The following is a 27,448-nucleotide window of genomic DNA, read 5'->3' as shown; positions in this document are numbered from 1 at the left end:
TTCTAAAAACTGCAGAATCTGGACAATACATATTTAGTAGTGTTTCTCTGGTAAAACCTTCTTTGTTACAGAAAAAAAATAGAATAAAATTGAAATTCAGAAAGAAAAACGAAATTTGCAAATTTCACCTCCACTTTGCTTTAATTCCTGTGAAATGCCTGAAGGGTTAAAAAACTTTCTAAATGCTGTTTTGAATACTTTGAGGGGTCTAGTTTTTAAAATGGGGTGCTTTATGGCGGTTTCTAATACATAGGCCCCTCAAAGCCACTTCAGAACTGAACAGGTACCTTAAAAAAAAGGCTTTTTAAATTTTCTTAAAAATATGAGAAATTGCTGTTTATGTTCTAAGCCTTGTAACGTCCAAGAAAAATAAAATAATGTTCAAAAAACGATGCCAATCTAAAGTAGACATATGGGAAATGTGAACTAATAACTATTTTAGGTGGTATAACCGTCTGTTTTTCAAGCAGATGCATTTAAATTCTGAAAAATGCTATTTTTTCTAAATTTTCTCTAAATTTTGCAATTTTTCTCAAATAAAGACTGAATATATCGACCAAATTTTACCACGAACATGAAGCCCAATGTGTCACGAGAAAACAATCTCAGAATCGCATGGATAGGTTTAACCCCTTCCCTCTTTAGCCACTTTTGACCTTCCTGACAGAGCCTCATTTTTCAAATCTGACATGTGTCACTTTATGTGGTAATAACTCCGGAATGCTTTCACCTATCCAAGCGATTCTGAGATTGTTTTCTCGTGACACATTGGACTTTATGTTACTGGCAAAATTTGCTCGATATGTTCAGTATTTAATTGTGAAAAACACCAAAAATTAGCGAAAAATTGCAAAAATTAGCATTTTTCTCAATTTAAATGTATCTGCTTGTAAGACAGGCAGTTATACCACACAAAATTGTTGCTAATTAACATCCCCCATATGTCTACTTTAGATTGGCATAGTTTTTTGAACATCCTTTTATTTTTCTATGACCTCACAAGGCTTAGAACTTTAGCAGCAATTTCTCACATTTTCAAGAAAATTTCAAAAGGCTATTTTTACAGGGGCCAGTTCAGTTGTGAAGTGGTTTTGAGGGCCTTATATATTAGAAACCCAAAAAAAGTCACCCCATTTTAAAAACTTCACCCCTCAAAGTATTAAAAACAGCATTTAGAAAATGTCTTAACCCTTTACACATTTCACAGGAATTAAAGCAAAGTAGAGATGAAATTTACAAATTCCATATTTTTCTGCAGAAATACATTTTTAATACAATTTTTTTTATAACAGACGGTTTTACCAGAGAAATGCAACTCAATATTTGTTGCCCAGTTTCTGCAGTTTTAGGAAATATCCCACATGTGGCTGTAGCGTGCGACTGGACTGAAGCACCGGCCTCAGAAGCAAAGGAGCACCTAGTGGATTTTGGGGCCTTATTTTTGTTAGAATATATTTTAGGCACCATGTCAGGTTTGAAGGGCTCTTGCGGTGCCAAAACAGTGAAAACCCCAAACAAGTGACCCCATTTTGGAAACTATACCCCTTGAGGAAACTATCTAGGGGTATAGTGAGCATTTTGACCCCACAGGTTTTTTGCAGAAATTTTTGCAAGTAGGCTGTGAAAATGAAAATCTACATTTTTTCAAATAAAATGTAGGTTTAGCTAATTTTTTTTCATTTCCACAAGGACTAAAGGAGAAAAATCACCATAAAATTTGTAAAGAAATTTCTCCCGAGTAAAACAATACCCCACATGTGGTAATAAAATGCTGTTTGGACACACGGCGAGGCTGAGAAGGGAAAGAGCGCCATTTGGCTTTTGGAACTCAAATTTAGCAGGAATGGTTTGCGGAGGCCATGTCACATTTACAAAGCCCCTGAGGGGATAAAACAGTGGAAACCCCCCACAAGTGACCCCATTTTGGAAACTATACCCCTTGAGGAAATTATCTAGGGGTATAGTGAGCGATTTGACACCACAGTTTTTTTGCAGAAATTATTGGAAGTAGGCCCTGAAAATAATAATCTACATTTTTTCAAAGAAAATGTAGGTTTAGCTAATTTTTTCTCATTTCCAGAAGGACTAAAGGAGAAAAAGCACCACAAAATTTGTAAAGCAATTTCTCCCGAGTAAAACAATACCCCACATGTGGTAATAAACGGCTGTTTGGACACACGGCAGGGCTTAGAAGGGAAAGAGCACTATTTGACTTTTTGAGATCACATTTAGCAGGAATGATTTGCGGAGGCCAGGTCACATTTGCAAAGCCCCTGAGGGGACAAAACAATGAAAACGCCCAAAAAGGGACTCCATTTAGGAAACTACACCTCTTGAGGAATGCATCTAGGGGTGTAGTGAGCATTTTGACCCCACAGATGTTTCATAGAATTTATTAGAATTAGGCAGTGAAAATAAAAACAGTCCTTTTTCTTCAATAAGACGTAGCTTTAGCGCAAATTTTTTTATTTTCTCAACAAATAAAGGAAAAAAAGAACCCAACATTTGTAAAGCTATTTCTCCCGAGTACGGCAATACCCCATATGTGGTCATAAACTGCTGTTTGGGCAAACCGCAGGGTTCAGATGGGAAGGACCGCCATTTGGAGTGCAGATGTTGCTGGATTGGTTTCTGGGCACCTGTGGGCCCAAAACAGTGGAAACCCCCCAGAAGTGACCCCATTTTGGAAACTACACCCCTCAATGCATTTACCAAGGGGTGTAGTAAGCATTTTAACCCTGCAGGTGTTTTGTAGAAATTAGTGTGCGCTCAATGTTGCAGAGTGAAAATGGGATTTTTTTCCATAGATATGCCAATATGTGGTGCCCGGCTTGTGCCACCATAACAAGACAGCCCTCTAATTATTATGCGGTGTTTCCCGGTTTTAGAAACACCCTACATGTGGCCCTAATCTTTTGTCTGGACATATGACAGGGCTCAGAAGTGAAGAGTACCATGCGGAGTGGAGGCCTAATTTGGCGATTTACAAAGTATTGGTTCACAACTGCAGAGGCTCAGATGTGAAATAATAAAAAGAAACCCCTGACAAGTGACCCCCACTATGGAACTGCACCCCTCAAGGCATTAATTAAGGGGTGTAGTGAGCATTTTCACCCCACAGGTCTTTTCCATAAATGAATGCGCTGCGGATGGTGCAAATTAAAAATGTATATTTTTCCCTAGATATGCCATTCAGTGGCAAATATGTCATGCCCAGCTTATGACGCTGGAGACACACACCCCAAAAATTGTTAAAAGGGTTCTCCCGGGTATGACGATGCCATATATGTTGAAGGAAACTGCTGTTTGGGGACGCTGTAGGGTTCAGGGCCGAGGGAGCACCATTTGGCTTTTGGAGAGCGGATTTTGCTTGGTACTATATTTGTTTGAGTATTGCTGGTGTTTTATAATGTGGGGGTACATGTAAGCGGGGCGGAGTATATAAGGGGCATAGTCAGGTGGTATAAAAAAATAAAAATAATAAACGCAATTCTGGCACAGCTTTTTTAGGTTTTTTTTATACAGCGTTCACCATGCGTTATAAATTACGTTATCTTTATTCTGTGGGTCAGTACGATTCCGGCGATACCTAATTTATAGAACTTTTTTATGTTTTACAACTTTTTGCACAATAAAATTACTTTTGTAAAAATAATGTCTTTTTTCTGTCGCCAAGTTGTGAGAACCATAACGTTTTAATTTTTTTGTCGACGGAGTTGTATGAGGGCTTGTTTTTTGCGGGACGAGCTATAGTTTTTATAGGTACCATTTTTGGATACGTGCGACTTTTTGATCACTTTTTATTGTAATATTTGTAGGGCAAAGTGACCAAAAAACAGAAACTCTGGTAACGTTTTTTACGGGGTTTTTTTACGCTGTTCACCGCGTGCAATAAATAATATAATATTTTGATACCTCCGGTCGTTACGGTCGTGGCGATACCAAATACATATGGTTTATTATTATTTTTCAATAATAAAGGACTTGATAAGAGTAAAAGGGGGATTGTGTGTTATTTGATTACTTGAAACGTTTATTGTTTTAAAACTTTTATTTTTTGCACTTTTTTTTACACTTTTTTTATACTTTTTTTACACTTTTTCTCAAGTCCCACTAGGGGACTTGAAGGTCCAACGGTCAGATATTTTTTTTTCTAATACATTGCACTACCTATGTAGTGCAATGTATTAGATCTGTCAGTCATTCACTGACAGCAAGCCGTTTAGGCTTCGCCACCCGGCGGGGCCTAAATCGGCTTCCGTAATGGCAGAGCAGGAGACCATTGTGTCTCCTGTTGCCATAACAGCAGTCGCCAGTCCCGCTTGCCTGTCAGGGCTGGCGATCTGCTTGTAACCGCTACGATGCAGCAATCGCTTTCGATTGCTGCATCGAAGGGGTTAATGGCAGGGATCGGAGCTAGCTCCGGTTCCTGCCGTTACAGGTGGATGTCAGCTGTACAGTACAGCTGACCTCCACCGCTGATGACGCCGGATCAGCTCCTGACCCGGCGCCATCTTGCCGGCAGCTACGGAAGCCGATCAGGATCCGCCGCCGGGCGGATCTTGACCGGCTTCGGTGCTAGGCAGACCGGGAGGCCAGTATTAGGCCTCCGGTTGCCATTGCAGCCACCGGAACCCCGGCAATTTCATTGCTGGGGCTCCGATGAGCTGCAAACACCTTAAGTGCAGCGATCGCGTTTGAGCGCTGCACTTAAGGGGTTAATGGCGGGGATCGAAGCTAATTTCGGTCCCCGCCGTTACAGTCGGATGTCAGCTGTAAGATACAGCTGAGATCCGACGATGATGGCACCGACTCAGCTTCTGAGCCGGTGCCAAACGTTTGACGTACATGTACGGCATTTTGCGGGAAGTCAATGCTTTCCATGACGTACATGTACGTCAAATGTCGGGAAGGGGTTAAGCATTCCGACGTTATTACCACATAAAGTGAAATATGTCAGATTTGAAAAATGGGCTCTGAGCCTTAAGGCCTAAACTAGGCTGCGTCCTTAAGGGGTTAACTGTATTTTTAATACAGTTATTTGTCGATCTCCTAATATAGAGAGTAAAAAAAAAAATCAAATAAAAGACGTGTGTGCTCCCGGTCCTCTTGCATGCACTAGCAGGGGAGTTGTTAGGCCTCCTGCACACGGCCGTACTGTGTCTACGGTTCGTGATTAATGCGGGCTGTCCGCAATCGCGGACTGTGCACACAGATGATGTGCATTGACTTCAATGAACCTGGACCGTATAATGACGTCCTATTTTGTTGCGGTCTGGTCAATGCACGGACCATGGAAACCAGTCGTGTGCATTGGCCAATAGGAAAGCATGCATTATATACTATCCGCAATTTTTTCCTTATTCATTTCTACATCGCATTCCAAATTATTATGCAAATGTTATTTTTCGCTGATTTTCCTAAATAGTCGATGCAAATGACAGTCAGTATAATCTTCAAGCCATCAACCGTTGGAGTATAATGCAAATTTTATTGAACAAATCTCGAAATGCACTGTTTCAAATTATTATGCACAACAGAGATCAAAACATTTTAAAGTTTGTAAAGAGAACTAAAATGGTAATTTGTTGAATTTTCAGCATCAGGAGGTCATATTTGCAGAAATCAAAAGCTCTTTCAATCCAAAAAAAACTTAGCAGGCCAATTTACATGTTAACATAGGACCCCTTCTTTGATATCACCTTCACAATTCTTGCATCCATTGAATTTGTGAGTATTTGGACAGTTTCTGTGTAAAGGATTTACCAGACACAGCTTCTGTGTTGACGCCAGTGGTTAATCAGTCTGCATCTGCCCTAGGTCTGATAGAGTGACTCGATCTGCTACCACTCAGGCTGGTAGGCTGAGGAGTGGGAGAACCTATCGCAGCCTGGCCAGACTGTTCTAGCTCCCGCCCTCGGTCTATTTATACCTTCATTTGCTTCTTGTCTTTGCCTGTGATTCTCTCTTGTTTCCTGGCTCTGCTGTTCCAGCTATTTCTATTGACCTCTGCTTCATATTGACCCTGGCTTTACTGACTACACTCCTGCTCTGCGTTTGGTACCTCGTGCACTCCTGGTTTGACTCGGCTCGCGCACTACTCTTGTTGCTCACGGTGTTGCCGTGGGCAACTGCCCCATTTCCCTTAACTTCTGTGTACCCTTGTCTGTTTGTTTGTCGTGCACATATTGAGCGTAGGGACCATCGCCCAGTTGTACGCCGTCGCCTAGGACGAGTCGTGCAAGTAGGCAGGGACTGAGTGGCGGGTATATTAGGGCTCACCTGTCTGTCTCCCTACCCCGTCATTACATTCTGCTTGAATATCTTTGCAGGATGTCAGAATAGCCTCCCAGAGCTTCTGTTTTGATGTGAACTGCCTCCCACCCTCATAGATATTTTGCTTGAGGATGCTCCAAAGGTTCTCAATAGGGTTTTATGCCCATAGCAGCCAATGACACAGAGGTATTCTTTGCAGCATGAGATGGTGCATTGTCATGCATGAAGATAATTTGGCTACGGAAGGCACGGTTCTTCTTTTTGTACCACGGAAGAAAGTGGTCAGTCATAAACTCTACGTACTTTGCAGAGGTCATTTTCACACCGTCAGGGACCCTAAAGGGGCCTACCAGCTCTTTCCCCATGATTCCAGCCCAAAACATGACTCCGCCACCTCCTTGCTGACGTCGCAGCCTTGTTGGGACATGGTGGCCATTCACCAACCATCCACTGCTCCATCCATCTGGACCATCCAGGTTTGCACGGCACTGATCAGTAAACAACACGGTTTGAAAATTAGTCTTCATGTATTTCTGAGCCCGCTGCAACCGTTTCTGCTTGTGAGCATTGTTTAGGGGTGGCCGAATAATAGCTTTATGCACACTTGCAAACCTCTGGAGGATCCTACACCTTGAGGTTCGCGGGACTCCAGAGGCACCAGCGGCTTCAAATACCTGTTTGCTGCTTTGCAATGGCATTTTAGCAGCTGCTCTCCTAATCCTATTAATTTGTCTGGCAGAAACCTTCCTCATTATGCCTTTATCTGAACGAACCCGTCTGTGCTCTGAATCAGCCACAAATCTTTTCACAGTACGATGATCACGCTTAAGTTTTCTTGAAATATCCAATGTTTTCATACCTTGTCCAAGCACTATTTCATGCTTTTCGGCTGCAGAGAGATCCTTTTTCTTTCCCATATTGCTTGAAACCTGTGGCCTGCTTAATAATGTGGAACGTCCTTCTTAAGTAGTTTTCCTTTGATTGGGCACACCTGGCAAACTAATTATCACAGGTTTCTGAGATTGATTACAATGATCCAAAGAGCCCTAAGACACAATACCATCCATGAGTTTAATTGAAAACTAATAATTAAATGTTTATGACACTTAAATCCAATGTGCACAATAATTTGGGACACGGTGTAGGTCTAGTTACTTTTTAACGGTTTATTAGAATGCGATTTAAGTTCACTTGTCAGTGATTTTGTATTTTCTCTTTTAGCTTCTATTCTGACTTTGGACCTCTTAACCTGGCCATGCTGTACAAATACTGCTGCAAGCTAAATAAAAAACTGAAGGTGAGTTGCAGAACTGAGATGACCGTAGTTCTGCATTGAACTGGGTGGGGTTCTTTCTGAGCATGGTAGCGGGCTTCTCATGAGGCTTTTATGTGCGCTCCTTTGAAAACCACCATTTTTGTGATCTCACTATAGGGGTTGGTGAACAGCACAGAGATGTAAAGTATTACATAACACAAAGCCGAAATGCTAGATATATTTTACTTTTATGTTTTTGTTATTTTTTTTTATTCTACTGTAGTTGTATTTGTGATAAAGTGGGGGTATTATTGAACTGCTTGCCTAAATTAAAGTTTGATATGTCACTGGTGTATATAGGGTGTCCTTATGATACACTGAACATAAAAAGTGAAGTTTTATTAGGGGAATTGGTTCTGGGGGGGGTAAAGCCCTTCCTAAAAAATAGTTATAGTGATTTTGGGCCCTAGCTGGTGCTCTGAATGAAATGGCGGAGGCGCTCTCTAATGTAATGATCTTGGATGGCAAATTCTATGGCTCGGTATCGCCAACACCATGAGAAGCTGCGTCTGGCCATACATTTTCAGTGTAACGTTACATGCCAGCTATTCAAATGAATGGTTTATAATGAAACGCGTCGATGGGCTGAGTCCACCAAAGTGGGAGCTGCTCTTACATAGGGCTGTCCTGGTTTATAGAATCAGGACAGTCCTAATAGGCTTTTATTTTCTATGATTTGACGTTTTTCCTGTGATTTATTTTTACGTTCTGCATGTTTTACTATTTATAGCTGCTCCCCTACATTATTGGATGACTTTTTTTCGATTCTGTAATACATTGCTTCATTTTTCACCTTTCTAGTTTTTCATAGTCTCATTCACATATGAAAATAAAGGATTTCTGTTAAAAATGACAAATGTAACTTTGTTTTGTTTATATAGTCCTTCTCTTTGACAAAGAAGAAAGTTGTCCATTACACCAGCTGTGACAAAAAAAAACAAGCCAACGCTGCCTTTTTAATAGGAAGTTTTGCTGTAAGTACTAACATTACACATGATGGACACCGTGTTGGAAGATTTTTTATAATGACAATGTTGTAAATAATTTTGTTTGCCTTGTACATATTTATTCTAATTTAAAAAAATAAAAATATGTGGAATCATAAGACTTTAGATACAAGTTATCAACAGAATAAGTGGCTTCTTAATAGGACACAACATAACCCCTGCCTAAATAAAGTTAAAAAAAATCTGTGCCGTTATATAAGCACTGCACTCTCCACAAACTTTGCATAAATTAATAGTATAATTATCAAACTATGTAATATATCATATTCGAGAAAAAATGCCCCTTCAATTATGAACCCCCCCCCCCCCCCCCCACACCACACACATTCCTCCTAAACTGTTCACTTACTTTACTTTTTTCTCCATCTTGTTTAAAGGGGTTATCCGGGGTACAAAAATTGCATTGCAATAATGTATTTATGTGAAGAGAAGTCACTTACTAATGTACTTTAGTTTAAAATTCGGTACTAAATCGTGCAGTTCAAATCTCGTGAAATGTTCCCGGAAGTCCCGGAGCTTTTCTATTGTTGATGACACTCCGACATGGACCCCACGTGACTGGGGGCTTGCTTCCTGTGCTGTTCGTGTCGGCGTGTTATCAAGAACATGAACGCAAGGGGAAGTCACATTGCCTGTTGCTGGAGTCCCCGAGCAGAGCATCAGCTAGCTCTTTTTCCGTGGGACTCCAGCCCTGCTCCCGACGTCCATATTTGGTCAGTGAATTCTGGGGTTTCCCATCGCTGAAGTTCCCGAGCAGAGCATCCGCTAATGCTCTACCCGGGGAATCCAGCACTTCTGCCAACGTCACTGTCCATATATGGTCCGTGACTTCAGGGGTTTTCTATCGCTGGAGTGCCCGAGCAGAGCATTACTTGATGCTCTGCTTGTGAACTCCAGTGATGGGAAACCCCAGAATTCACTGACCAAATATGGACGTATGGAGCAGTAATGGAATCCCGAGCAAAGCGCTAGCTGATGCTCTGCTCGGAGACTCCAGCAATAGGCAATGTGACAGCCCCTTGCGGTCATGTTCTTGATAACACGCCGACACGAACAGCACAGGAAGCAAGCCCTCCGTCACGTGGAGCCGTGTTGGTACGTCATTATTAGAAAAGCTCCAGGACTTCCGGGAACAATTCACGAGGTTTGAACTGCACGATTTAGTACCGAATTTTAAACTAAAGTACATTAGTAAGTTACTACTTTTCACTTAAATATATTATTGCAATGCAACTTTTGGTCCCCCGGATCACCCCTTTTGAAGTAAATTTTACACGGGCCAATGATCGGGCAAACGAGCATTTATATGTACGATCGTTCACGATCATGGACCTGTGCAAATGCTCGTTCATTGGCTGATCTGCTCCTTTTTTTATTTTTTTGCTTTTGTGACCAATAAAATGGTCGCTAGTCAGCGGCACATTTCCCTGTGTAAACAGGGAGATTTGCTGCAAACGTACTGGAATTGTATGGGGACGAACTATTGTAGTAATGATGGTTTGTCCCCATACATAACCGATCAGAATTCCTTATGATCGGAAACTAGCGGAAAACGCTGAGCTGTCATCGATCAGCACTCCTTTTCACGGCCAATATCAAGCTGTGTCAAAGGACCTTTAGACAAGACGGGCTCACTGAGGGATCAGGTCACAGCTGCCCATAGAACTCTATAGAGAGGGGAGGAGGGGGAGCAGGAACAGAGTGAGAGGAGAAAGACCCACACACGGATGTGCTGCAGCTGCTCATAGTTAGATTTAAATCTCACGCCAGTGCTGGATTCACAGCTACACTGCTCATTACTACTTCTCTTCTATGCTCTCTTCTATTTGTTCAGTGTATAGAAGACATGATAGCTGTTAGGCTCCACCCACTAGCTCAGAGACAACTGAGAATTAGAGAGAGAGAGCCTTAAAGGGAATGTGTTGCCAGCAAAACATGTTTGTTTTTTTTTAGTTAAACAATTAGTGTGTAGGTGATTAAACATTGTTCTAATTTTTTTTTTTTTTCACGAGTCAGGAAATATTATAAATTGGATTCTAATTTATAATATTTCCCATTGCTGGTCACTAGATGGAGCCATTCCCAAAATTGCAGCATTGCATGTGGTAAAGCAACCACATTGCTTTATGCTGCAAAATTGGGTAAAAAGCCCTCGCTCTAGTGAGCTCTCAGCATCCCCCCCCCCTCCTTTATCCTGGCTAGTGCCGGGAGAAACGAGGGGTTTGAACGGTCTAACCTCCTACACTGTGTGTCGCCATTTTTTGAGCTAACACACAGTGTAGAAGGTTTACATACAGTAGTAAACACACACTGAAACACAAACATACATAGAAATCCCTTACCTGATCCAGTCGCCGCCGCTCCCTCCGGTCCATCCGCTCCGTCTGCTGCCGCTGCTCCATGTGCACAAGTCCGGAAGCCGCGACCGGAAGTAGTAATCTTACTGTCCGGCCGCGACTTCCGGTCCACAGGAAAATGGCGCCGGACGGCGCGCATTTCAAATTGAACTGTGTGGGAGCGGCGCATGCGCCGTTCCCACACAGCGGCGTACATGTTAGTGGATGGAACGGGCCCCGTTCGCAGTCCCTATGGGACTGGAGCTGCCGTATTCCATGTCTGTATGTGTCGTTAATCGACACATACAGAAATGGAAAAAAAAATGGCAGCCCCCATAGGGAAGAAAAAGTGTAAAAATAAGAAAAAGTAACACACAAACACACAAATTAATCCAAACGTTTTTAATAAAGCACTAACATCTTTAACATATTAAAAAAAAAAAATTGTGGTGACACTGTTCCTTTAAGAGAGGAAAACTGCTAAATAATACAGAATACAATACAAGTCCTATAATTGCCACAAATCGTGTTATTCCCTATGTACACACACACAACAGGTTATTCTGAAAAGTATTCTCAAAGTTTATGTACGCTCTGTTTCTGTACTTTTATTACATAGATACTATACTTGAAGAAACTCCCAGAAGAAACGTACAGAATTTTGCAGATGGGAAATGTGACTTACCTTCCATTTAGGTAACCATAATGTTATGTTTAAAGAGGCTCTGTCACCAGATTGTGCAACCCCTATCTGCTATTGCAGCAGATCGGCGCTGCAATGTAGATTACAGTAACGTTTTTATTTTTAAAAAACGAGCATTTTTGGCCAAGTTATGACCATTTTTGTATTTATGCAAATGAGGCTTGCAAAAGTCCAAGTGGGCGTGTTTAAAGTAAGTCCAAGTGGGCGTGTATTATGTGCGTACATCGGGGCGTTTTTACTACTTTTACTAGCTGGGCGTTCTGACGAGAAGTATCATCCACTTCTCTTCACAACGCCCAGCTTCTGGCAGTGCAGACACACAGCGTGTTCTCGAGAGATCACGCTGTGACGTCACTCACTTCCTGCCCCAGGTCCTGCATCGTGTCGGCACCAGAGGCTACAGTTGATTCTGCAGCAGCATCAGCGTTTGCAGGTAAGTAGCTACATCGACTTACCTGCAAACGCCGATGCTGCTGCAGAATCAACTGTAGCCTCTGGTGCCGATGTGGCCGACACGATGCAGGACCTGTGAGTGACGACACAGCGTGATCTCTCAAGAACACGGCACTCTTTAATGAATCGTTACTTTGTATAGCTGTCAGATCTTATAAGGCCTTGTTCACACTGCACTAAAAAAAACGCAGTGTAAACGTCTCAAACGCTAGCGGTTTTGTAAATCTCTTTAAATACAGGTGTTTTTGATGTGTTTTTTTGGGCACGTAATTAGGACTCCCATTGACTGTGGGAATTAGGTGCGCCAAGAATTGACCTCATGCTTCTTTTTTTACACTACGCGTTTTTGAAACATGTGCGTGTAAAAAGCCGCGTCGTATTCACGGCAATGCGCTTTCCCATTGATGTCAATGGGAAGCTTAAAGCATGCGTTTTTTGGCATCAAATACACGCTGTGGGAACAAGGCCTTGGAGTGCATTTACATGCATTGTTGACCGCATTGTAAAAACTGTCTAAAAAATAATGTGTTTAACACTGCAAGCGGTTTATTGCGATTGCCAGTTGCCCCACACTTTCGGGGTTTTTTTTTTTTATAGATGGAACATGTTAATAAAAAAAAAATCTCATCTGTAAAAAAAACACATTTAATAGCTGCCATGCAAAACCGCTGCATTTCACAGTAAAATGTGTGCCGGTTTTAAACTTTTTTTTTTTATGCGGTTTTTACTGCGCAAAAAAATGCTCTTTTAAAGTTCAGGCTAAGTTACTACAGTTACTATACATTTACCTCTCTTCCGCCGGAGGTAGAGAGGATCGAAACATTAAACGGAAAGCAACGGTTCCATTGGAATTCTCTTTGATTTCAATAGTAAATAAAAACTGAATGAAACAAACAAAATAATTACCTCAAAAGACTCATCCATGGGGGATGCGAGACATCGCGTCTTGCAGCGCAGTGCACGGATGCAGCTCGGACGTGGAAAACTGCCGTTTTTCACGTCGGAGATGCGCAGCGCTCGTGTAAATAAGGCCTTCTACTGGGTGGCCTTTAAAGCAGACAAAACAAAATGTTTGCACCAGTAAAGGCTTTGTACGCCTTTGAAATTTTAATTTAACTGTTTGAGATCGTGGTATACAGATATTCTGTATACAGAGCAGCTGTATCGTGCGATGAAACCTGTATCTGTCTGACACGCAGGATCCATCAGTAATCGATCACGTCTAAGTCAGAGACACGCGGGACCCGCTGACACTGAACCCGTCAGCCCCGCGGACTTGAACGGTACAGGATTCAGCGTAAGGTACAGCTGCTCTGGATACAGAATACAAAGCATCTGTATCTCAAAAAGTAAAAATTGTTTTTTAAAAAAATCTACTTATAAAATTGCACCAAGCACACTGATTGACCTTTTTATAAGAAGAAAGCTTTACATTGCCTTTAATACTTTGGAGTAGATCTGGGTGCAGTGGACTATTAATGACTTCTTGCTTTATGTTCCAGGGATGCTTCTTTTGGTACCTGTAGTTTTCATTTAACGCTTCTTGACTGTTTTCATGCTTTACACAAGGTGAGCTGTCAAAAATCTTTAGTACTGTGATGTGAATGGTGGCTGAACCTCCGTTCCCCACTTCCGGATATAAAAGTAAACTCATTTCACTGCTCCTCTTCACTTCCCTCTACCGGGTCCCCTCAGCAAGGGGTGGCTTATACTAGGTCAGGGCGTTATATGCGCCGCTTACTCCACATCCTGAGTGCTGCGTCACATATAACGTAATGCGGACGGGGTGGTAGTCTCATTGGGGGGCAGGTTAATTTGAGGGGCAAGGCACGGGGTTCATTATGGGCCTCTACCTTGTTACACACCACAGAGTGAAATCTCTATTTCAGTTTTCTGGCGTAAATTATACATTTATCTGACAAATTTGGCGTTTTGGGCCATTTTAACGACTTTTCAGCAGAATGTTCGATAAATTCCCCCCATAATTCTAAAGAGGAATCATGTGTAAACGCTTTCAATAGCTGTGAATATAAATTGGTTCCGATATGAATGAAACAATGTATGAAATAGATATTTTTTTACAATTTGTATTGGTTTATTTCATGAGATTCACATCATCCTTCCCTGTACACCTTTATTACGCTGGGGAAACTTGGTTTAGATGTCTTATTTAACAGAATTCTTATAATGCAGTTGCCTTTCTTGGAGTATGACCACACGGAGGAAATTTGTGGTGGATTCCGCCACAAAATTCCGCCTCCCATTCATTTCAATGGGACTCGGATGCTTATTTTTCCCACTAGCTAATTTTTTTTTTCAGCTAGCGGGAAAAAAGTGTCCTGCTCGATCTTTGGGCGGATTCCGCCCAAACCTCCCATTGAAGTCAAAGGGAGGTAGGCTGACAGCAGGGATAGTTCCACAGCGGATTTTGCCGCAAAATCCGCCATGTGAACAGGGCCTTAATGTTTTCCCTGTGTTATTACACTGTTTCTTGTGTTTATTGTAGGCTGTGCAGTATGAATTCTTTGATTTTAGAATATTTGATCTGGAGGAATACCAACACTATGAGGTGAGGTTTGATAAAAAGATTTTTACAAAATCTGGAATTGTATTAAATTGTAACTTAAATCACATGAAGCGCCTGAAGGAAACACTTTTGTTTTTTCATTAACGCATGTTTTGGTTGTTTTTTTTTTTTTCTCTGTCAGAGAGCTGAAAATGGAGATTTCAACTGGATAGTACCAGAAAAATTTCTAGCTTTTAGCGGACCCCATCAAAAAAGTAAAATTGAAAATGGTATGTCTTTTTTTTTTTTTTTTTTTTCTCCTGGTTTCTGTAGTGGATATTTTTTTCCTAAGTAATACACATTGAGCTATATACAGTATATTTATATAGCATCCTGGGCTCGGCCTACAATAATACCTATTATGCTGGGGCAACACATAAGATTTTTTTTTTTTCCCATCATGTCGCAGTTACTGAGGTTTCCTGTCCTACCTCATGTTCTCATTTGTGGTAAAGGTAGGCATGGCTTTATAATGACATACTTAGGCTACATTCACATGACAGTGGAAAAAAATGGCCATTAAAAACGGATAAACTGGCCGTTTTGCATCAGTGTCTCCTAATTTTCATCCATTTCCAGTCCGTCTGTCCGTTTTTCTTGGTCTGTTAAAAAAAACGATGAATTTCATTTGTCAGGCTTTTTTTTGTCCCAGCCCCCTGAAAACACTCAAAAGGAAGGTCACATGTTCACCTAGACCCTTTTTACAGCCTCCCCTGTATACGATGCCACACAGCCTCCCCTGTATACGATGCCACACAGCCTCGTCTTTTTCAGGTGTGGTCTCTAGTCTTCACTGGTTCTGTGAAGACGGAGCGATGATGTCATTGAGCCACCTTTGCAGATCCCGTAAAGACTAGAATACCTGAATGAGACACACCTGAATAAGACGGCACTGCATTCAGAATACCTGAATAAGACACACCTGAATAAGACGGCACTGCATTCAGAATATCTGAATAAGACATACCTGAATAAGACGGCGCTGCATTCAGAATACCTGAATAAGACATACCTGAATAAGACGGCGCTGCATTCAGAATACCTGAATAAGACACACCTGAATAAGACGGCGCTGCATTCAGAATACCTGAATAAGACGGCGCTGCATTCAGAATACCTGAATAAGACATACCTGAATAAGACGGCGCTGCATTCAGAATACCTGAATAAGACACACCTGAATAAGACGGCGCTGCAGTCAGAATACCTGAATAAGACACACCTGAATAAGACGGCGCTGCATTCAGAATACCTGAATAAGACGGCGCTGCATTCAGAATACCTGAATAAGACATACCTGAATAAGACGGCGCTGCATCGGTTAGTGTGAAGGGCATTCAGCGTCATCGCGCCGCAGATAGCCAGCAAGGGAGCCAATAGTTCCCTTGCCTCTTGAATCCCCATGTCACCCATTCGTTTTTAACGGTTGTTACATGTATTGACGGCCATTAAAAACTTATCCATTGACTTCTATGGGGGCCGTCTGGCCGTGAAAATGGCCAAAAATAGGACATGTCCTATTATTTGACGGCCAATAGTCACTGGCTGTTGAAAAAACGGCCGTGTGAATACACCCATAGAACATCATTGTCGTGTGAATGTAGCCTAATACTCTGCAAGTGTTGAAAAAAATGGCTTGAGGGTTGGTGAACATGGCGTTCAGCCTAAACGTCATTCTTTCTGATACAATTGCATTGGAAAAAATATTCTGCACGGAGTGCTTTGACAGCGATTTGTACGTTCTACCTATGAAGGACAAGATCTTAAGGAGAGAGATGTGGAGTTGAAACACGAGTTTTACTACTGTTGCTCTTGAAGCTGTCGTGTTACGCAAGTCTGTGCCTAAAAGGAATATGCCAGATGTCAATCCACCTAAAAATTTGGTGTCTAATTTTTTGGTTGTTTTCTATTGATGCCTATGGGAGTGAATATACGTGGCTACTAACCGCATCTAACTGGCTCCTTCAGTCTACAGTAATTTGTTTAGCCCTGGGTTCAGGTGTGTCTTCATATTTCTGAGTACATGCTTGTGGAAAGAATTCTTGGGGGAGGGGCTAATGAAGAACATTTAACTGTGTCAGCATGAGGAAAGCTGAGGTTTTAGTCCCTTGATGTTTCTAGAGATTTAGGCCTCGTGCACACCACCGTCAATTTTATCCGTAATTTAAGGATAAAAATACTTATCCATTAATTTGTATGGACCACGAACACCCTCCCGTATATTTACGGGTAAGTGTCCGGGCCGCATAAATGACTCGCAAAAAAATAGGACATGACCTATTTTGTGCATGTACGGACCGTGCTCCTATACTTTATAATGTGAGAACGGCCTGCAAATGACAGCCCGCGGCCCGTCTGTTCCGTAATCACTGATTGTACGCACGGCTACGGCAGTGTGCAGGGGGTCTTACATGCCTATAGTAGATCCAAGTAAAAAATGTAAAAAAAAATATTGTGATTCCTTAAGGACACATCGATTTTTCGTTTTTGTGTAACGGCATACCAAGACCCATAATTTTTATTTATTTCTGCCAACAGAGCTGTATAGGGGCTTGTTTTCTGTGGGATTTCCTGTGGTCTTCGTTGGTACCACTTTGGGGTGCATATTACTTTTTGATCACACCGAATTGCCCTTTTCATAGATTACCCAATTATACATGTAGGTGCATTAATAAAATATAACTTTTATTGAATATTACTTATAAAAAACCACACGTATTTAAAAGTCCAATGCACTCTAATACGGAGAGTGGTCAGTGCTTCTGAGTTGACGAAGGCCTCATGCACACGGCTGTGCCTGTAATCATGGGCCGCGATAGCGGGCACGGCCGCCGTCCGCATTTCCAGCCCGTTCTCAGACTGTAAAAGCTATGCAAAAAAATGGGACATAGAATGTAATTAAAACCACAGAAAAGGCCATACTCACAGATTAGGAGGAGGGTAAAAAACCCGTTCCAAACAGGACGCGACCAGGTCAGAGAATGCTGAAGAAGGGAAGTGCCCAGGTGTGTTTAAATAATGATAGCCACTCCCACTAACCTGTAAAAGCAACACATCGGACATGTCCCATCTTTTGCGGTACACTTCTACGGCCCAGACACCTTCCTGTAAATAAGCGGGAAGGCGTCCGTGGACAATAGAAGTGAATTGGTCTGTAATTGTCATCCGTAATTACAGACGATTTTTACGGTCGTGTGCATGGGGCCTAACAACTGCTGAAGTGTCCATAAAGAAGCCACGCTGAGTGGTATTGGAGATAGTGGCTGCAGTATCTATAAAGAAGCTACGCTGAGTGGTATTGGAGATAGCGGCTGCAGTATCTATAAAGAAGCCATGCTGAGTGGTATTGGAGATAGCGGCTGCAGTATCTATAAAGAAGCCAAGCTGAGTGGTATTGGAGATAGCGGCTGCAGTATCTATAAAGAAGCCACGCTGAGTGGTATTGGAGATAGCGGCTGCAGTATCTATAAAGAAGCCACGCTGAGTGGTATTGGAGATAGCGGCTGCAGTATCTATAAAGAAGCCACGCTGAGTGGTATTGGAGATAGCGGCTGCAGTATCTATAAAGAAGCCACGCTGAGTGGTATTGGAGATAGTGGCTGCAGTATCTATAAAGAAGCCACGCTGAGTGGTATTGGAGATAGCGGCTGCAGTATCTATGAAGAAGCCACGCTGAGTGGTATTGGAGATAGCGGCTGCAGTATCTATAAAGAAGCCACGCTGAGTGGTATTGGAGATAGCGGCTGCAGTATCTATAAAGAAGCCACGCTGAGTGGTATTGGAGATAGCGGCTGCAGTATCTATAAAGAAGCCACGCTGAGTGGTATTGGAGATAGTGGCTGCAGTATCTATAAAGAAGCCACGCTGAGTGGTATTGGAGATAGCGGCTGCAGTATCTATAAGGCTGGATTCACACGACCATGTTACATCCGTAATGGACGGAACGTATTTCGGCCGGAAGACCCGGACCGAACACACTGCAGGGAGCCGGGCTCCTAGCATCATAGTTATGTACGATGCTAGGAGTCCCTGCCTCGCTGCAGGACAACTGTCTCGTACTGAAAACATGATACAGTACGGGACAGTTGTCCTGCAGCGAGGCAGGGACTCCTAGCATCGTACATAACTATGATGCTAGGAGCCAGGCTCCCTGCAGTGTGTTCGGTCCGGGTCTTCCGGCCGAAATACGTTCCGTCCATTACGGACGTAATGTGGTCGTGTGAATCCAGCCTAAAGAAGCCAAGCTGAGTGGTATTGGAGATAGCGGCTGCAGTATCTATATAGAAGCCACGCTGAGTGGTATTGGAGATAGTGGCTGCAGTATCTATAAAGAAGCCACGCTGAGTGGTATTGGAGATAGTGGCTGCAGTATCTATAAAGAAGCCACGCTGAGTGGTATTGGAGATAGCGGCTGCAGTCCGCTACGTAGTAGGAACGCAACTCTCAGATTGGGGGCTTTCCAGAAAATTTTAGATCAATTCTTCAAAGACAAGTTTTGCCATATATCGCTACCCCAGGGGTATTGGGGCTACTTTATAGACCTCAGCAGTTGTTAGTCCACTCAGAAGCACTGACCACTTTCCGTATCCGATTTGAAATGGACTTTTGAATGTGTGTGGCTCTTTATAATCTTACTTATAAAGCACCTACGTGTAATTGGTTCATTTTGGAAAAGGGGCTTAATTTGCCTTCTCTCAATTAGGTGGTGTTGGTGATTCATTTTGCTTGCCATTTACCTGGGTCCAGTATTTCCGTGGTTGTACATATTACTTTTTGATCACTTTTTATTACTTGAAAAAAAAAAGCACTTCTGCCATTTGCTTTTTTTTTTTTTTTTAGAAACTGTTTACAATCAAGATAAATAACGTGATAATTTTATGGAACGTGGTGTTGTGGACGTGCTGATACCAAATTTTTTTTATGTTGTGTAAAATAGGTGATTTGTGTGGTGTGCTTTCAAGTTTGCTCTTTATATTTATGAATTTTTTCATTTAAACAAAAATACCGGAAGCGCTGGATTTGTTGCATGACGGACACCATTTTGAACTGGTTCTGTGATGGGGACCGCCCCCCCCCCCCAACGCAGATGTGAACAGTTTCTTACATAATACACTGCACTACAGTGTAGTGCAGTGTATTATACCTGCCTGTCCGTATTTTACCCACCTTCATGGCGGACATGGGGGCCTTTGTTAGGTTGCCATGGCAGCAGGTGGCCTATCGGCACCCCGCGACCACTATTGGCTCCAGCATCTAGAGTTAAATGGCGGCAATCTAAGCTAGGTCCGATCCCGGCCGTTACAGGGAACCTGGCTATTAATGGCGCAGACTCTGCTCCGGAGCCCACGCCATCACCGTGTCGTACATGTACGGCGTAGTGGGGGAAGGGATTAATCTGCAATAACAATCTAAGTGGCTTATCTCAGTGTTTTGGTTGAGTGCTTTTCACTCTTGTATCTTTCAGTTCTTGCGGGCGTCAGTAAGAACGGGATTAGCATACGGAAATTGATAAAATTTGAATTGCTGGAGCCAAGGCATCTGCTATTTAGTGCTTGAAACTATGATGGAACCCCATTATTAGTCGTTAGGGTTGGTCGCCGTTTGGATCCGCTATACAAAGGATGCGGCACAGCATCATGGTTCCTGTGTGCGTTTAGTTTTATGGACAGAGATTTTATTAATTTTTATAAACCAGGCTAGTTTAAAAATTAAGTAGTACTCCAGCTTTTAAATACAGAGTATCTATGAGAAAACAGATCCTCCAGTGTGCATTCAAACTGGGGAAAATAGTTCTTCTCCTATGCAGAGCTAAGGTTCGTAAGGCCGCATACAGTGATACGGTTCTGAACAGGAGCTGTATATTTTGTGCCAAGATTAAAATTGGATTTCGACAGAACAAAGTGGGAATTACGGCCCTCCCGTGTCGTACTATTACATCACGGTGCGCTAAAGGAAAGCTTTGTATAATGACTTCCATAATAAAGAGCTGCATGCTGTGATCCTGAATCTAGACAGGACTTGATAATGCTACAACTGTGCTTTCTTCACATAGGGTACCCTCATCACGCTCCAGATGCTTACTTCCCGTACTTCAGAGAACATGAAGTTTCTACCGTAGTTCGCCTGAATAAAAAGATGTACGATGCAAAGCGATTTACAGATGCTGGTTTTGAACATCATGACCTGTTCTTTATTGATGGAAGTACACCGAGCGACCCCATTGTGAAGAAGTTCCTGAATATCTGTGAAAATGCAGAAGGCGCCATAGCGGTACATTGCAAAGGTGCGTACGAGTGCTCCAAGCTCTAGACTTCCTCTGGTAAATGTGCTAATGTACCATATATTCAGCTTGAGGAAAGGGTCCATTGCATATTCATATCGTTTCCTTAGTGAAAGTTTTTACTTTTTTTTTTTCTTCTGTAAATAATCGTGTGGTCCTTGAAGGACTATTTTTGCCCGTTTTGAGTCTATATGCCTCTGCTGTTTTTTCAGCCGGTCTAGGAAGGACAGGCACGCTGATAGCATGTTACATGATGAAGCATTATAGAATGACTGCTGCAGAAACCATCGCTTGGATACGAATATGTAGACCCGGCTCCGTTATTGGACCTCAGCAACAGTTCCTCGTTGAGTAAGTTCTTCCAGTGGAAAGTTGTTTTTGTTTTTGTTTTTTGTTTTTTTTGCCACAACATATTTGCCTAGTGTTTGTAAAAGTAAGACCACTAATCCGTGTTCAATATAGATAAATGCAGCCTCTCCCAAGCCTGAAAGGGCATAACATAATTTAGCATTTTCTACTCCGTTACACAGGAATTACAACTTGTATTACCGTATTTTTCGGACTATAAGACGCATTTTTTAGTAAGAATAAATCTTGCTAAAAAGTCCATGCGTCTTATAGCCCGCAGTCAAGGGACCTGGCATCGCCCGGGCGCAATGACCGCTTCATTATTTAACCCCTTCCCAACCCATGACGTGCAGGCACATCATGGAGCTGGAGGGGGGTGATGTATGGAGCGGGCTCACGCGCTGAGCCCGCTCCATACACTGCAGGTGTCAGCTTCTGACACGCTGTTATAACGGCCAGGAATAGCAATTTCGCTGTTCCTGGCAGTTTAAAGGGCTTGTGCCATAAAACACATGTATCCCCTATCCACAGGATACATGTGTGATCGATAAGGAGAACGGGGACCGAAAGTCACCAAGAGCGCTGCATGAGAAGCTGTGACTTCCGCGTTCTGTGTCCGGCAGCTTCATAGAGATCAATGGGATTCTTCTGCGCATGCGCGAGCGGCTCTCCATTGATCTCTATGGAGCTGCGGAACAGATAAGCCGGACACAGAACCTGGAAGTCCAGGCTTCTCGTGTAGCGCTCTGGGTGACTTTCGCTCCCCTGTTCTCCTTATTGCTGGCGGTCCCAGCGATCTCACATGTAGCCCCTGTTAAATAGCGACCGCAGCATTTATAGGGGTTTTTCTATGAAGGACATTTATGACATATCCACAGGACATGTCATAAATGTCAGATAGATGCAGGTCCCACCTCTGGGACCCGCACCTATCTCTAGAACAGGGCTCCCTAAACCCTGTTCTAGCTTTCTGTGCTCTCCCGGCCCCTTGATTACATGTGGAGTTACTGAAACAACGTAACTCGCTGAGCTACGCTGTTTCCGTAACTCCCATACAACTGAACAGTAGTTACAGAAACAGCGTAGCTTGCATGCTACGCTGCTTCCGTAACTGCCCTTCACTACTCGGAGTTTAAAACATCAAAATAGTTTTTTGGTCACCTTAGTGCTTAAAATATGAAATAAAATAAAAAAAGTGATCAAAAAAATTGTATGGACCAAAAAATGGTGGCAATAAAACTACAACTCGTCCCGCAAAAAGTAAGCCCTCACACCGCTCAATCGATGAAAAAAAAATATATAAAAACATTTTGGCTCTCACAATGTGGTGAAACAGAATAAAAAATTTTTTAACAAACAATTTTTTTCCTATTCTCTGTCTAAAACCTGGGTGCGTCTTATAGTCCGAAAGATACGGTATTCTGGTTTTACATAATTGTAAGGCAAGTCTTTTAACCCTTTGAGGATCCAAACCGTTTTTTGGTTTAATTTGTATCGCCACTTGTTTTTTCATTTTATACTGACGTAGCTGTATGCAGACTAGCAGTTTGTGTACAAATATGTTAGTCTTTTAACTTCTAATAGGCAGAGAAAGAATTGATCACGGTGTATGTGATGGACATAAGAGGTTTCACTGATCTCCACTGTTCAGGCAGGAGTGTGACTACGGTCGTCCGCTGTATACCCACCCTGTGCCTGCGCAGTGGCGGCTCCATAATAATACATCAGTGAGTGGAAATATGCTCCTGCTGGAGACTTCGCATTATGGCGCACGTCGACACGACGTTAACTTCTGTGGCCCTTTAACCCAGTTCTTATTTGGTCCTTTCTATCTAGGTTTTAACCCCTTCCCGCCACAGCCTCCCCACCTTCCAAAAGCCATAACTCTTAAATTTTTCCATCGATATAGTCCTATGAGGGCTTGATTTTTGCAGTACGAGTTGTCGTTTTTCATAGTGCAATTGTTGTACTACATAATGTACTAGGAAATTGGAAAAAAATTGTAGAAAATGAAAAAAACTGCGATTCTGTGCAATTAAAACAACGTGTTAACTTTATTCTGTGGGTCAATAAGATTACGGCGATACCAAATTTTTTATATATATATATATATATATATATATATTTTATAAAAAAAATTTCCCTGTATTTTACTACTTTTACAAGGAAACTACTAACTGAAAAAAAAAATTATTTTGTGTCGCCTAATTTTGAGAGCCACAACTTTTTTATTTTGTCGATTTGAGGGCTTATTTTTTGCGTGATAAGCTGTAGTTTTTAATGCTACCGTTTTTGGGTACATGCGAGGTTTTGATCACTTTTTATTCCATTTTCTGTGGGAGATGAGGTGGCCAAAAAACAGCGATTCTGGCATTTTACATATTTTTATTTTTTATTTATTTTTTTTACAGCGTACACTGTGCGGGTTATATAATGATATATTGTAATAGTTCAGACTTTTATTGATGCAGCGATACCAATTATGTTTATTGTTTTTTTTAACAATGCTTTAGTGGGAAAAGGGGGCTTAATAGGAGTACAAAGATGGCAGACCTGGGGGGCCTTCATTAGGCCCCCAGGCTGCCATAGCTACCATCGCCACCCACGCGATTGCATTACAGGGGGCGCGATGAGCTCATAGATGGCCCCCCCCCCCCTGTCTAACGATTTAAATTCTGTGGTCGCTATTGACTGCTGCATTTAATGGGTTAAACGAGTGGGATCGCGCTCTAGCGCTATCCCGCTCATTACTGGGAATTATTGGCAGTAACATACAACCGACACCCGCATTGTATGGAGCGGGCTCAGCCCGCGAGCCCGCTCTATACTTCCCCCTACCTGGCTGTGACGTACTGTATGGATACTTCAAATGTTGGGTAGGGGTTAATGTATGGTTTGCACAAAATCAGACCTTGGTAATATTGCTAGTATATAAACAAATTAGTTGTTTTATTTTATTGCGGCCATTTAAAGGGGTTGGCTTTTTGTATCTACTACTATTAAATGTGTGTGAGGCAGGAATATAGACCACTTGCTAATATATATTCTTTAGAAGTTCTGCATGGTTTCCTTTGTCCAGCAAGCTACGCTCCCTGGTAACAGAGAGGCCTTCCTCCTCGTCAGCACGCTGCTCTGTCCATAAAATGGCAGTAGATGGAGGGTCATGTGATGAGGCTTGTCCATGGTAATCTGCGCATGCACTCGTTTCCTGGACGTCCATGACATGCGCGGATAAAATACTGCACTCTGGAGCATCTTCAGCCTCCAGTAACAAATGTCTGCATCCCGGATCAGAGAAGTGTGCTGCTGTTCTAGTAGAACCAGCAAATAAACACATCCGCCCCACAACCGTCACATGACCAGCACCAACGCTGTCCGACACAGATGTGAACAGAGCCTTATTCAAATAAAGCATTTGTTACTACTTTTACATACCTGTTTGTTTGAGTTCTTTTTGCCACTCTACTTTCTCTATAGGTAATACGATTATTTTCGGTGTGGCAAAAAAAACAGACACCATTATATCGTTAAACAGCTGTGCCAGCCTATTAGTTGTTTCTATTAAGGTTTTTAGCGCGCATATAGACTGCTCCCTTCACTAAAAATTATACTTGTTCAATTGCATTCATTTAATATGAAGTTGAAATAATCTGTGATGATGTTCATTTTTCAGCAAGCAAATGAGTCTTTGGAATGAAGGTGACATTTATCGTAAAAAGAGGAGCGAGCAAGAAAATGGCAACACCGTAGCAGTAACCTTTATTCTCTCCGGGGTGGATGATATTTCACTTCGTGATGATCTGGACAAAGCTACTGGCAAAGAAGACATTGAGCTAGTAAGTCTATGGATAGAGTGCACATGTCAAAGACTTCACAACGTTTTTTTTGTTTTTTTTTAAAACGAGCATTTTTTGCCAAGTTATGACAATTTTTATATTTATGTAAATGAGGCTTGCAAAAGTCCAACTGGGCGTGTTTAAAGTAAAAGTACAACTGGGCGTGTATTGTGTTCGTTACATCGGGGCGTGTTTACTACTTTTACTAGCTGGGCGTTGTGTATAGAAGTATCATCCACTTCTGTTCACAACGCCCAGCTTCTGGCAGTGCAAAGACACAGCGTGTTCTCGAGAGAGATCACGCTGTGATGTCACTCACTTCCTGCCCCAGGTCCTGCATCGTGTCGGACGAGCGAGGACACATCGGCACCAGAGGCTACATTTGATTCTGCATCAGCGTTTGCAGGTAAGTCGATGTAGCTACTTGCCTGCAAACGCCGATGCTGCTGCAGAATCAACTGTAGCCTCTGGTGCCGATGTGTCCTCGCTCGTCCGACACGATGCAGGACCTGGGGCAGGAAGTGACATCACAGCGTGATCTCTCGAGAACACGCTGTGTGTCTGCACTGCCAGAAGCTGGGTGGTAATGAAGAGAAGTGGATGATGCTGATTCGTCAGCATCATACACTCCCATTCCTAACGCCCAGCTAGTAAAAGTAGTAAAAACGCCCCGATGTAACGAACACAGTACACACCCACTTGTACATAACTTTAAACACGCCCAGTTGTACATAACTTTAAACACGCCCAGTTGTACTTTAGAAAGCCTCATTTACATAAATATAAAAATGATCATAACTTGGCCAAAAATGCTCATTTTTAAAAAAAAAAAAAAACGTTACTGTAATCTACATTGCAGCGCCGATCTGCTGCAATACGAGATAGGGGTTGCAAAATCTGGTGACAGAGCCTCTTTAAAGCTGCGTTACAGTGTGAAATATAGTGTGAAAATGTTCCGGTTGATATACTATGATATTGTTATCTTTTTTTTTTTTTTTTTTTCTTTATCTAATGGTTACTTTTAATAATGTCTTCATAAACAGTACAGTGACGATGATGATGAGACCATCAGCGTGACACAGGGTGATAAACTTCGTGTCTTGAAAAGTAAGAGACAGACAAGAACATCCTCTGCAGCTCCATTATCGTAAGTAAACCTGTATTAATGCGGATGTGGATTAAAATGTAGTCCCCTGTACATTGATGGACTACTCAAAACAGGGCAGTCAACTGTTTGTTGCTTAAAGGGGTTTCCCCATCTTGGACACTTATGGCATCTGGGACACGCACTTCTCTTTAGAACGGGGCTCCCTAAACTTTGTTCTACCTCGCTAGTCTCCCGCTGCTTCCCAGCCACTTCCTGATTAGGTGGTCGGGAGATACGGAAACTGCTGAGCTACGCTGCTTCACATAGAAGTGGATAAGAGTTCTGGAAACTGCGTAACGTGGCAAACTTCGTGGTTTCCGTAGCTCCCGAGGTCCGATAACAGTATAGCTCGCCATGCTACGCTGTTTCTGTAACTCCCATTCACTTCTATGGGAGTTACGGAAACCATACTGTAGCTCAGCGAGTTCGGCTGTTACCATAACTCAACCACCTAATCAGGAAGTGGCTGGGAGGCAGCGGGAGTCGTGCAAGGTAGAACGGGGTTTAGGGGGCCCGTTCTAAAAATACGTGGGACCCACCTATTTTTAGACATTCATTGTATATCCTGTGGATATGTCCAAGATGGTGGTTTCCATTCACAGGATGCAAATAAGTGTTCAACATTTTAAGGAATAGATCTCCCATACTAGTTTTTTTTAATTGTTATATTTGCTTTGCGAAATTTTTTTAATTTTTTTTGCAGCACCCACTTTATTCAACACCTAGCCATTAACTAGAATTACACTAAAGTTTCATTTTTAGGATAATAATTTTTTTCTATACATGTATGCCGTGACATTTGATAGTAGTAATAAACCTTTCGTTCTAAGCAGAGAACAGATACACTAATTTTCGTTGGAGGTAACCCTATACTTTGCTGCATTGAGTTGTTCTTTCACTTTTCTGTAGTGACTTTTAGGGCCAGTTCACACAGTTTTTTTTTTTTTTACTAAATTACGTCGGGAAACGCGCCAAAAAACTTCAGAAAATGCCTCCCATTGTATTCAATGGGAGGCAGTTTTTTCCCGCGAGCAGAAAAAACGTCTCACGGGAAAAAGAAGCGATGTGCCCGGGAGCTTACGTCTCTGACCTCCCATTGACATCAATGGGAGGCAGAGAAAGCGTATTTCACTGCGTTTTTTTTGCCGCAGCGCTCAATGGCCGCGGGCAAAAACGGCGTG

At 42.3% G+C, this 27,448-nt stretch overlaps 1 protein-coding gene across 6 annotated transcripts in view; it reads left to right on the top strand.

Moving 5' to 3' along the window:
* Window positions 1-27,448, top strand: part of CDC14B (cell division cycle 14B) — a 94,886-nt gene that overhangs the window by 50,070 nt on the left and 17,368 nt on the right. For all 6 annotated transcript variants that reach the window (XM_075828832.1, XM_075828836.1, XM_075828833.1 and 3 more), the window contains exons 3-12: window positions 7,498-7,573; window positions 8,473-8,565; window positions 11,554-11,630; window positions 13,593-13,659; window positions 14,597-14,659; window positions 14,799-14,886; window positions 20,709-20,939; window positions 21,149-21,287; window positions 24,958-25,120; window positions 26,164-26,267. In XM_075828832.1, the coding sequence (XP_075684947.1) occupies window positions 7,498-7,573; window positions 8,473-8,565; window positions 11,554-11,630; window positions 13,593-13,659; window positions 14,597-14,659; window positions 14,799-14,886; window positions 20,709-20,939; window positions 21,149-21,287; window positions 24,958-25,120; window positions 26,164-26,267 (1,101 nt within the window). The remainder of the gene's footprint in view (window positions 1-7,497; window positions 7,574-8,472; window positions 8,566-11,553; window positions 11,631-13,592; window positions 13,660-14,596; window positions 14,660-14,798; window positions 14,887-20,708; window positions 20,940-21,148; window positions 21,288-24,957; window positions 25,121-26,163; window positions 26,268-27,448) is intronic.

The sequence above is a fragment of the Rhinoderma darwinii genome, chromosome 1 (assembly GCF_050947455.1).
Source record: "Rhinoderma darwinii isolate aRhiDar2 chromosome 1, aRhiDar2.hap1, whole genome shotgun sequence".
Lineage (NCBI taxonomy): Eukaryota > Metazoa > Chordata > Amphibia > Anura > Rhinodermatidae > Rhinoderma > Rhinoderma darwinii.
This window is presented reverse-complemented; position numbering and strand designations above follow the sequence as displayed.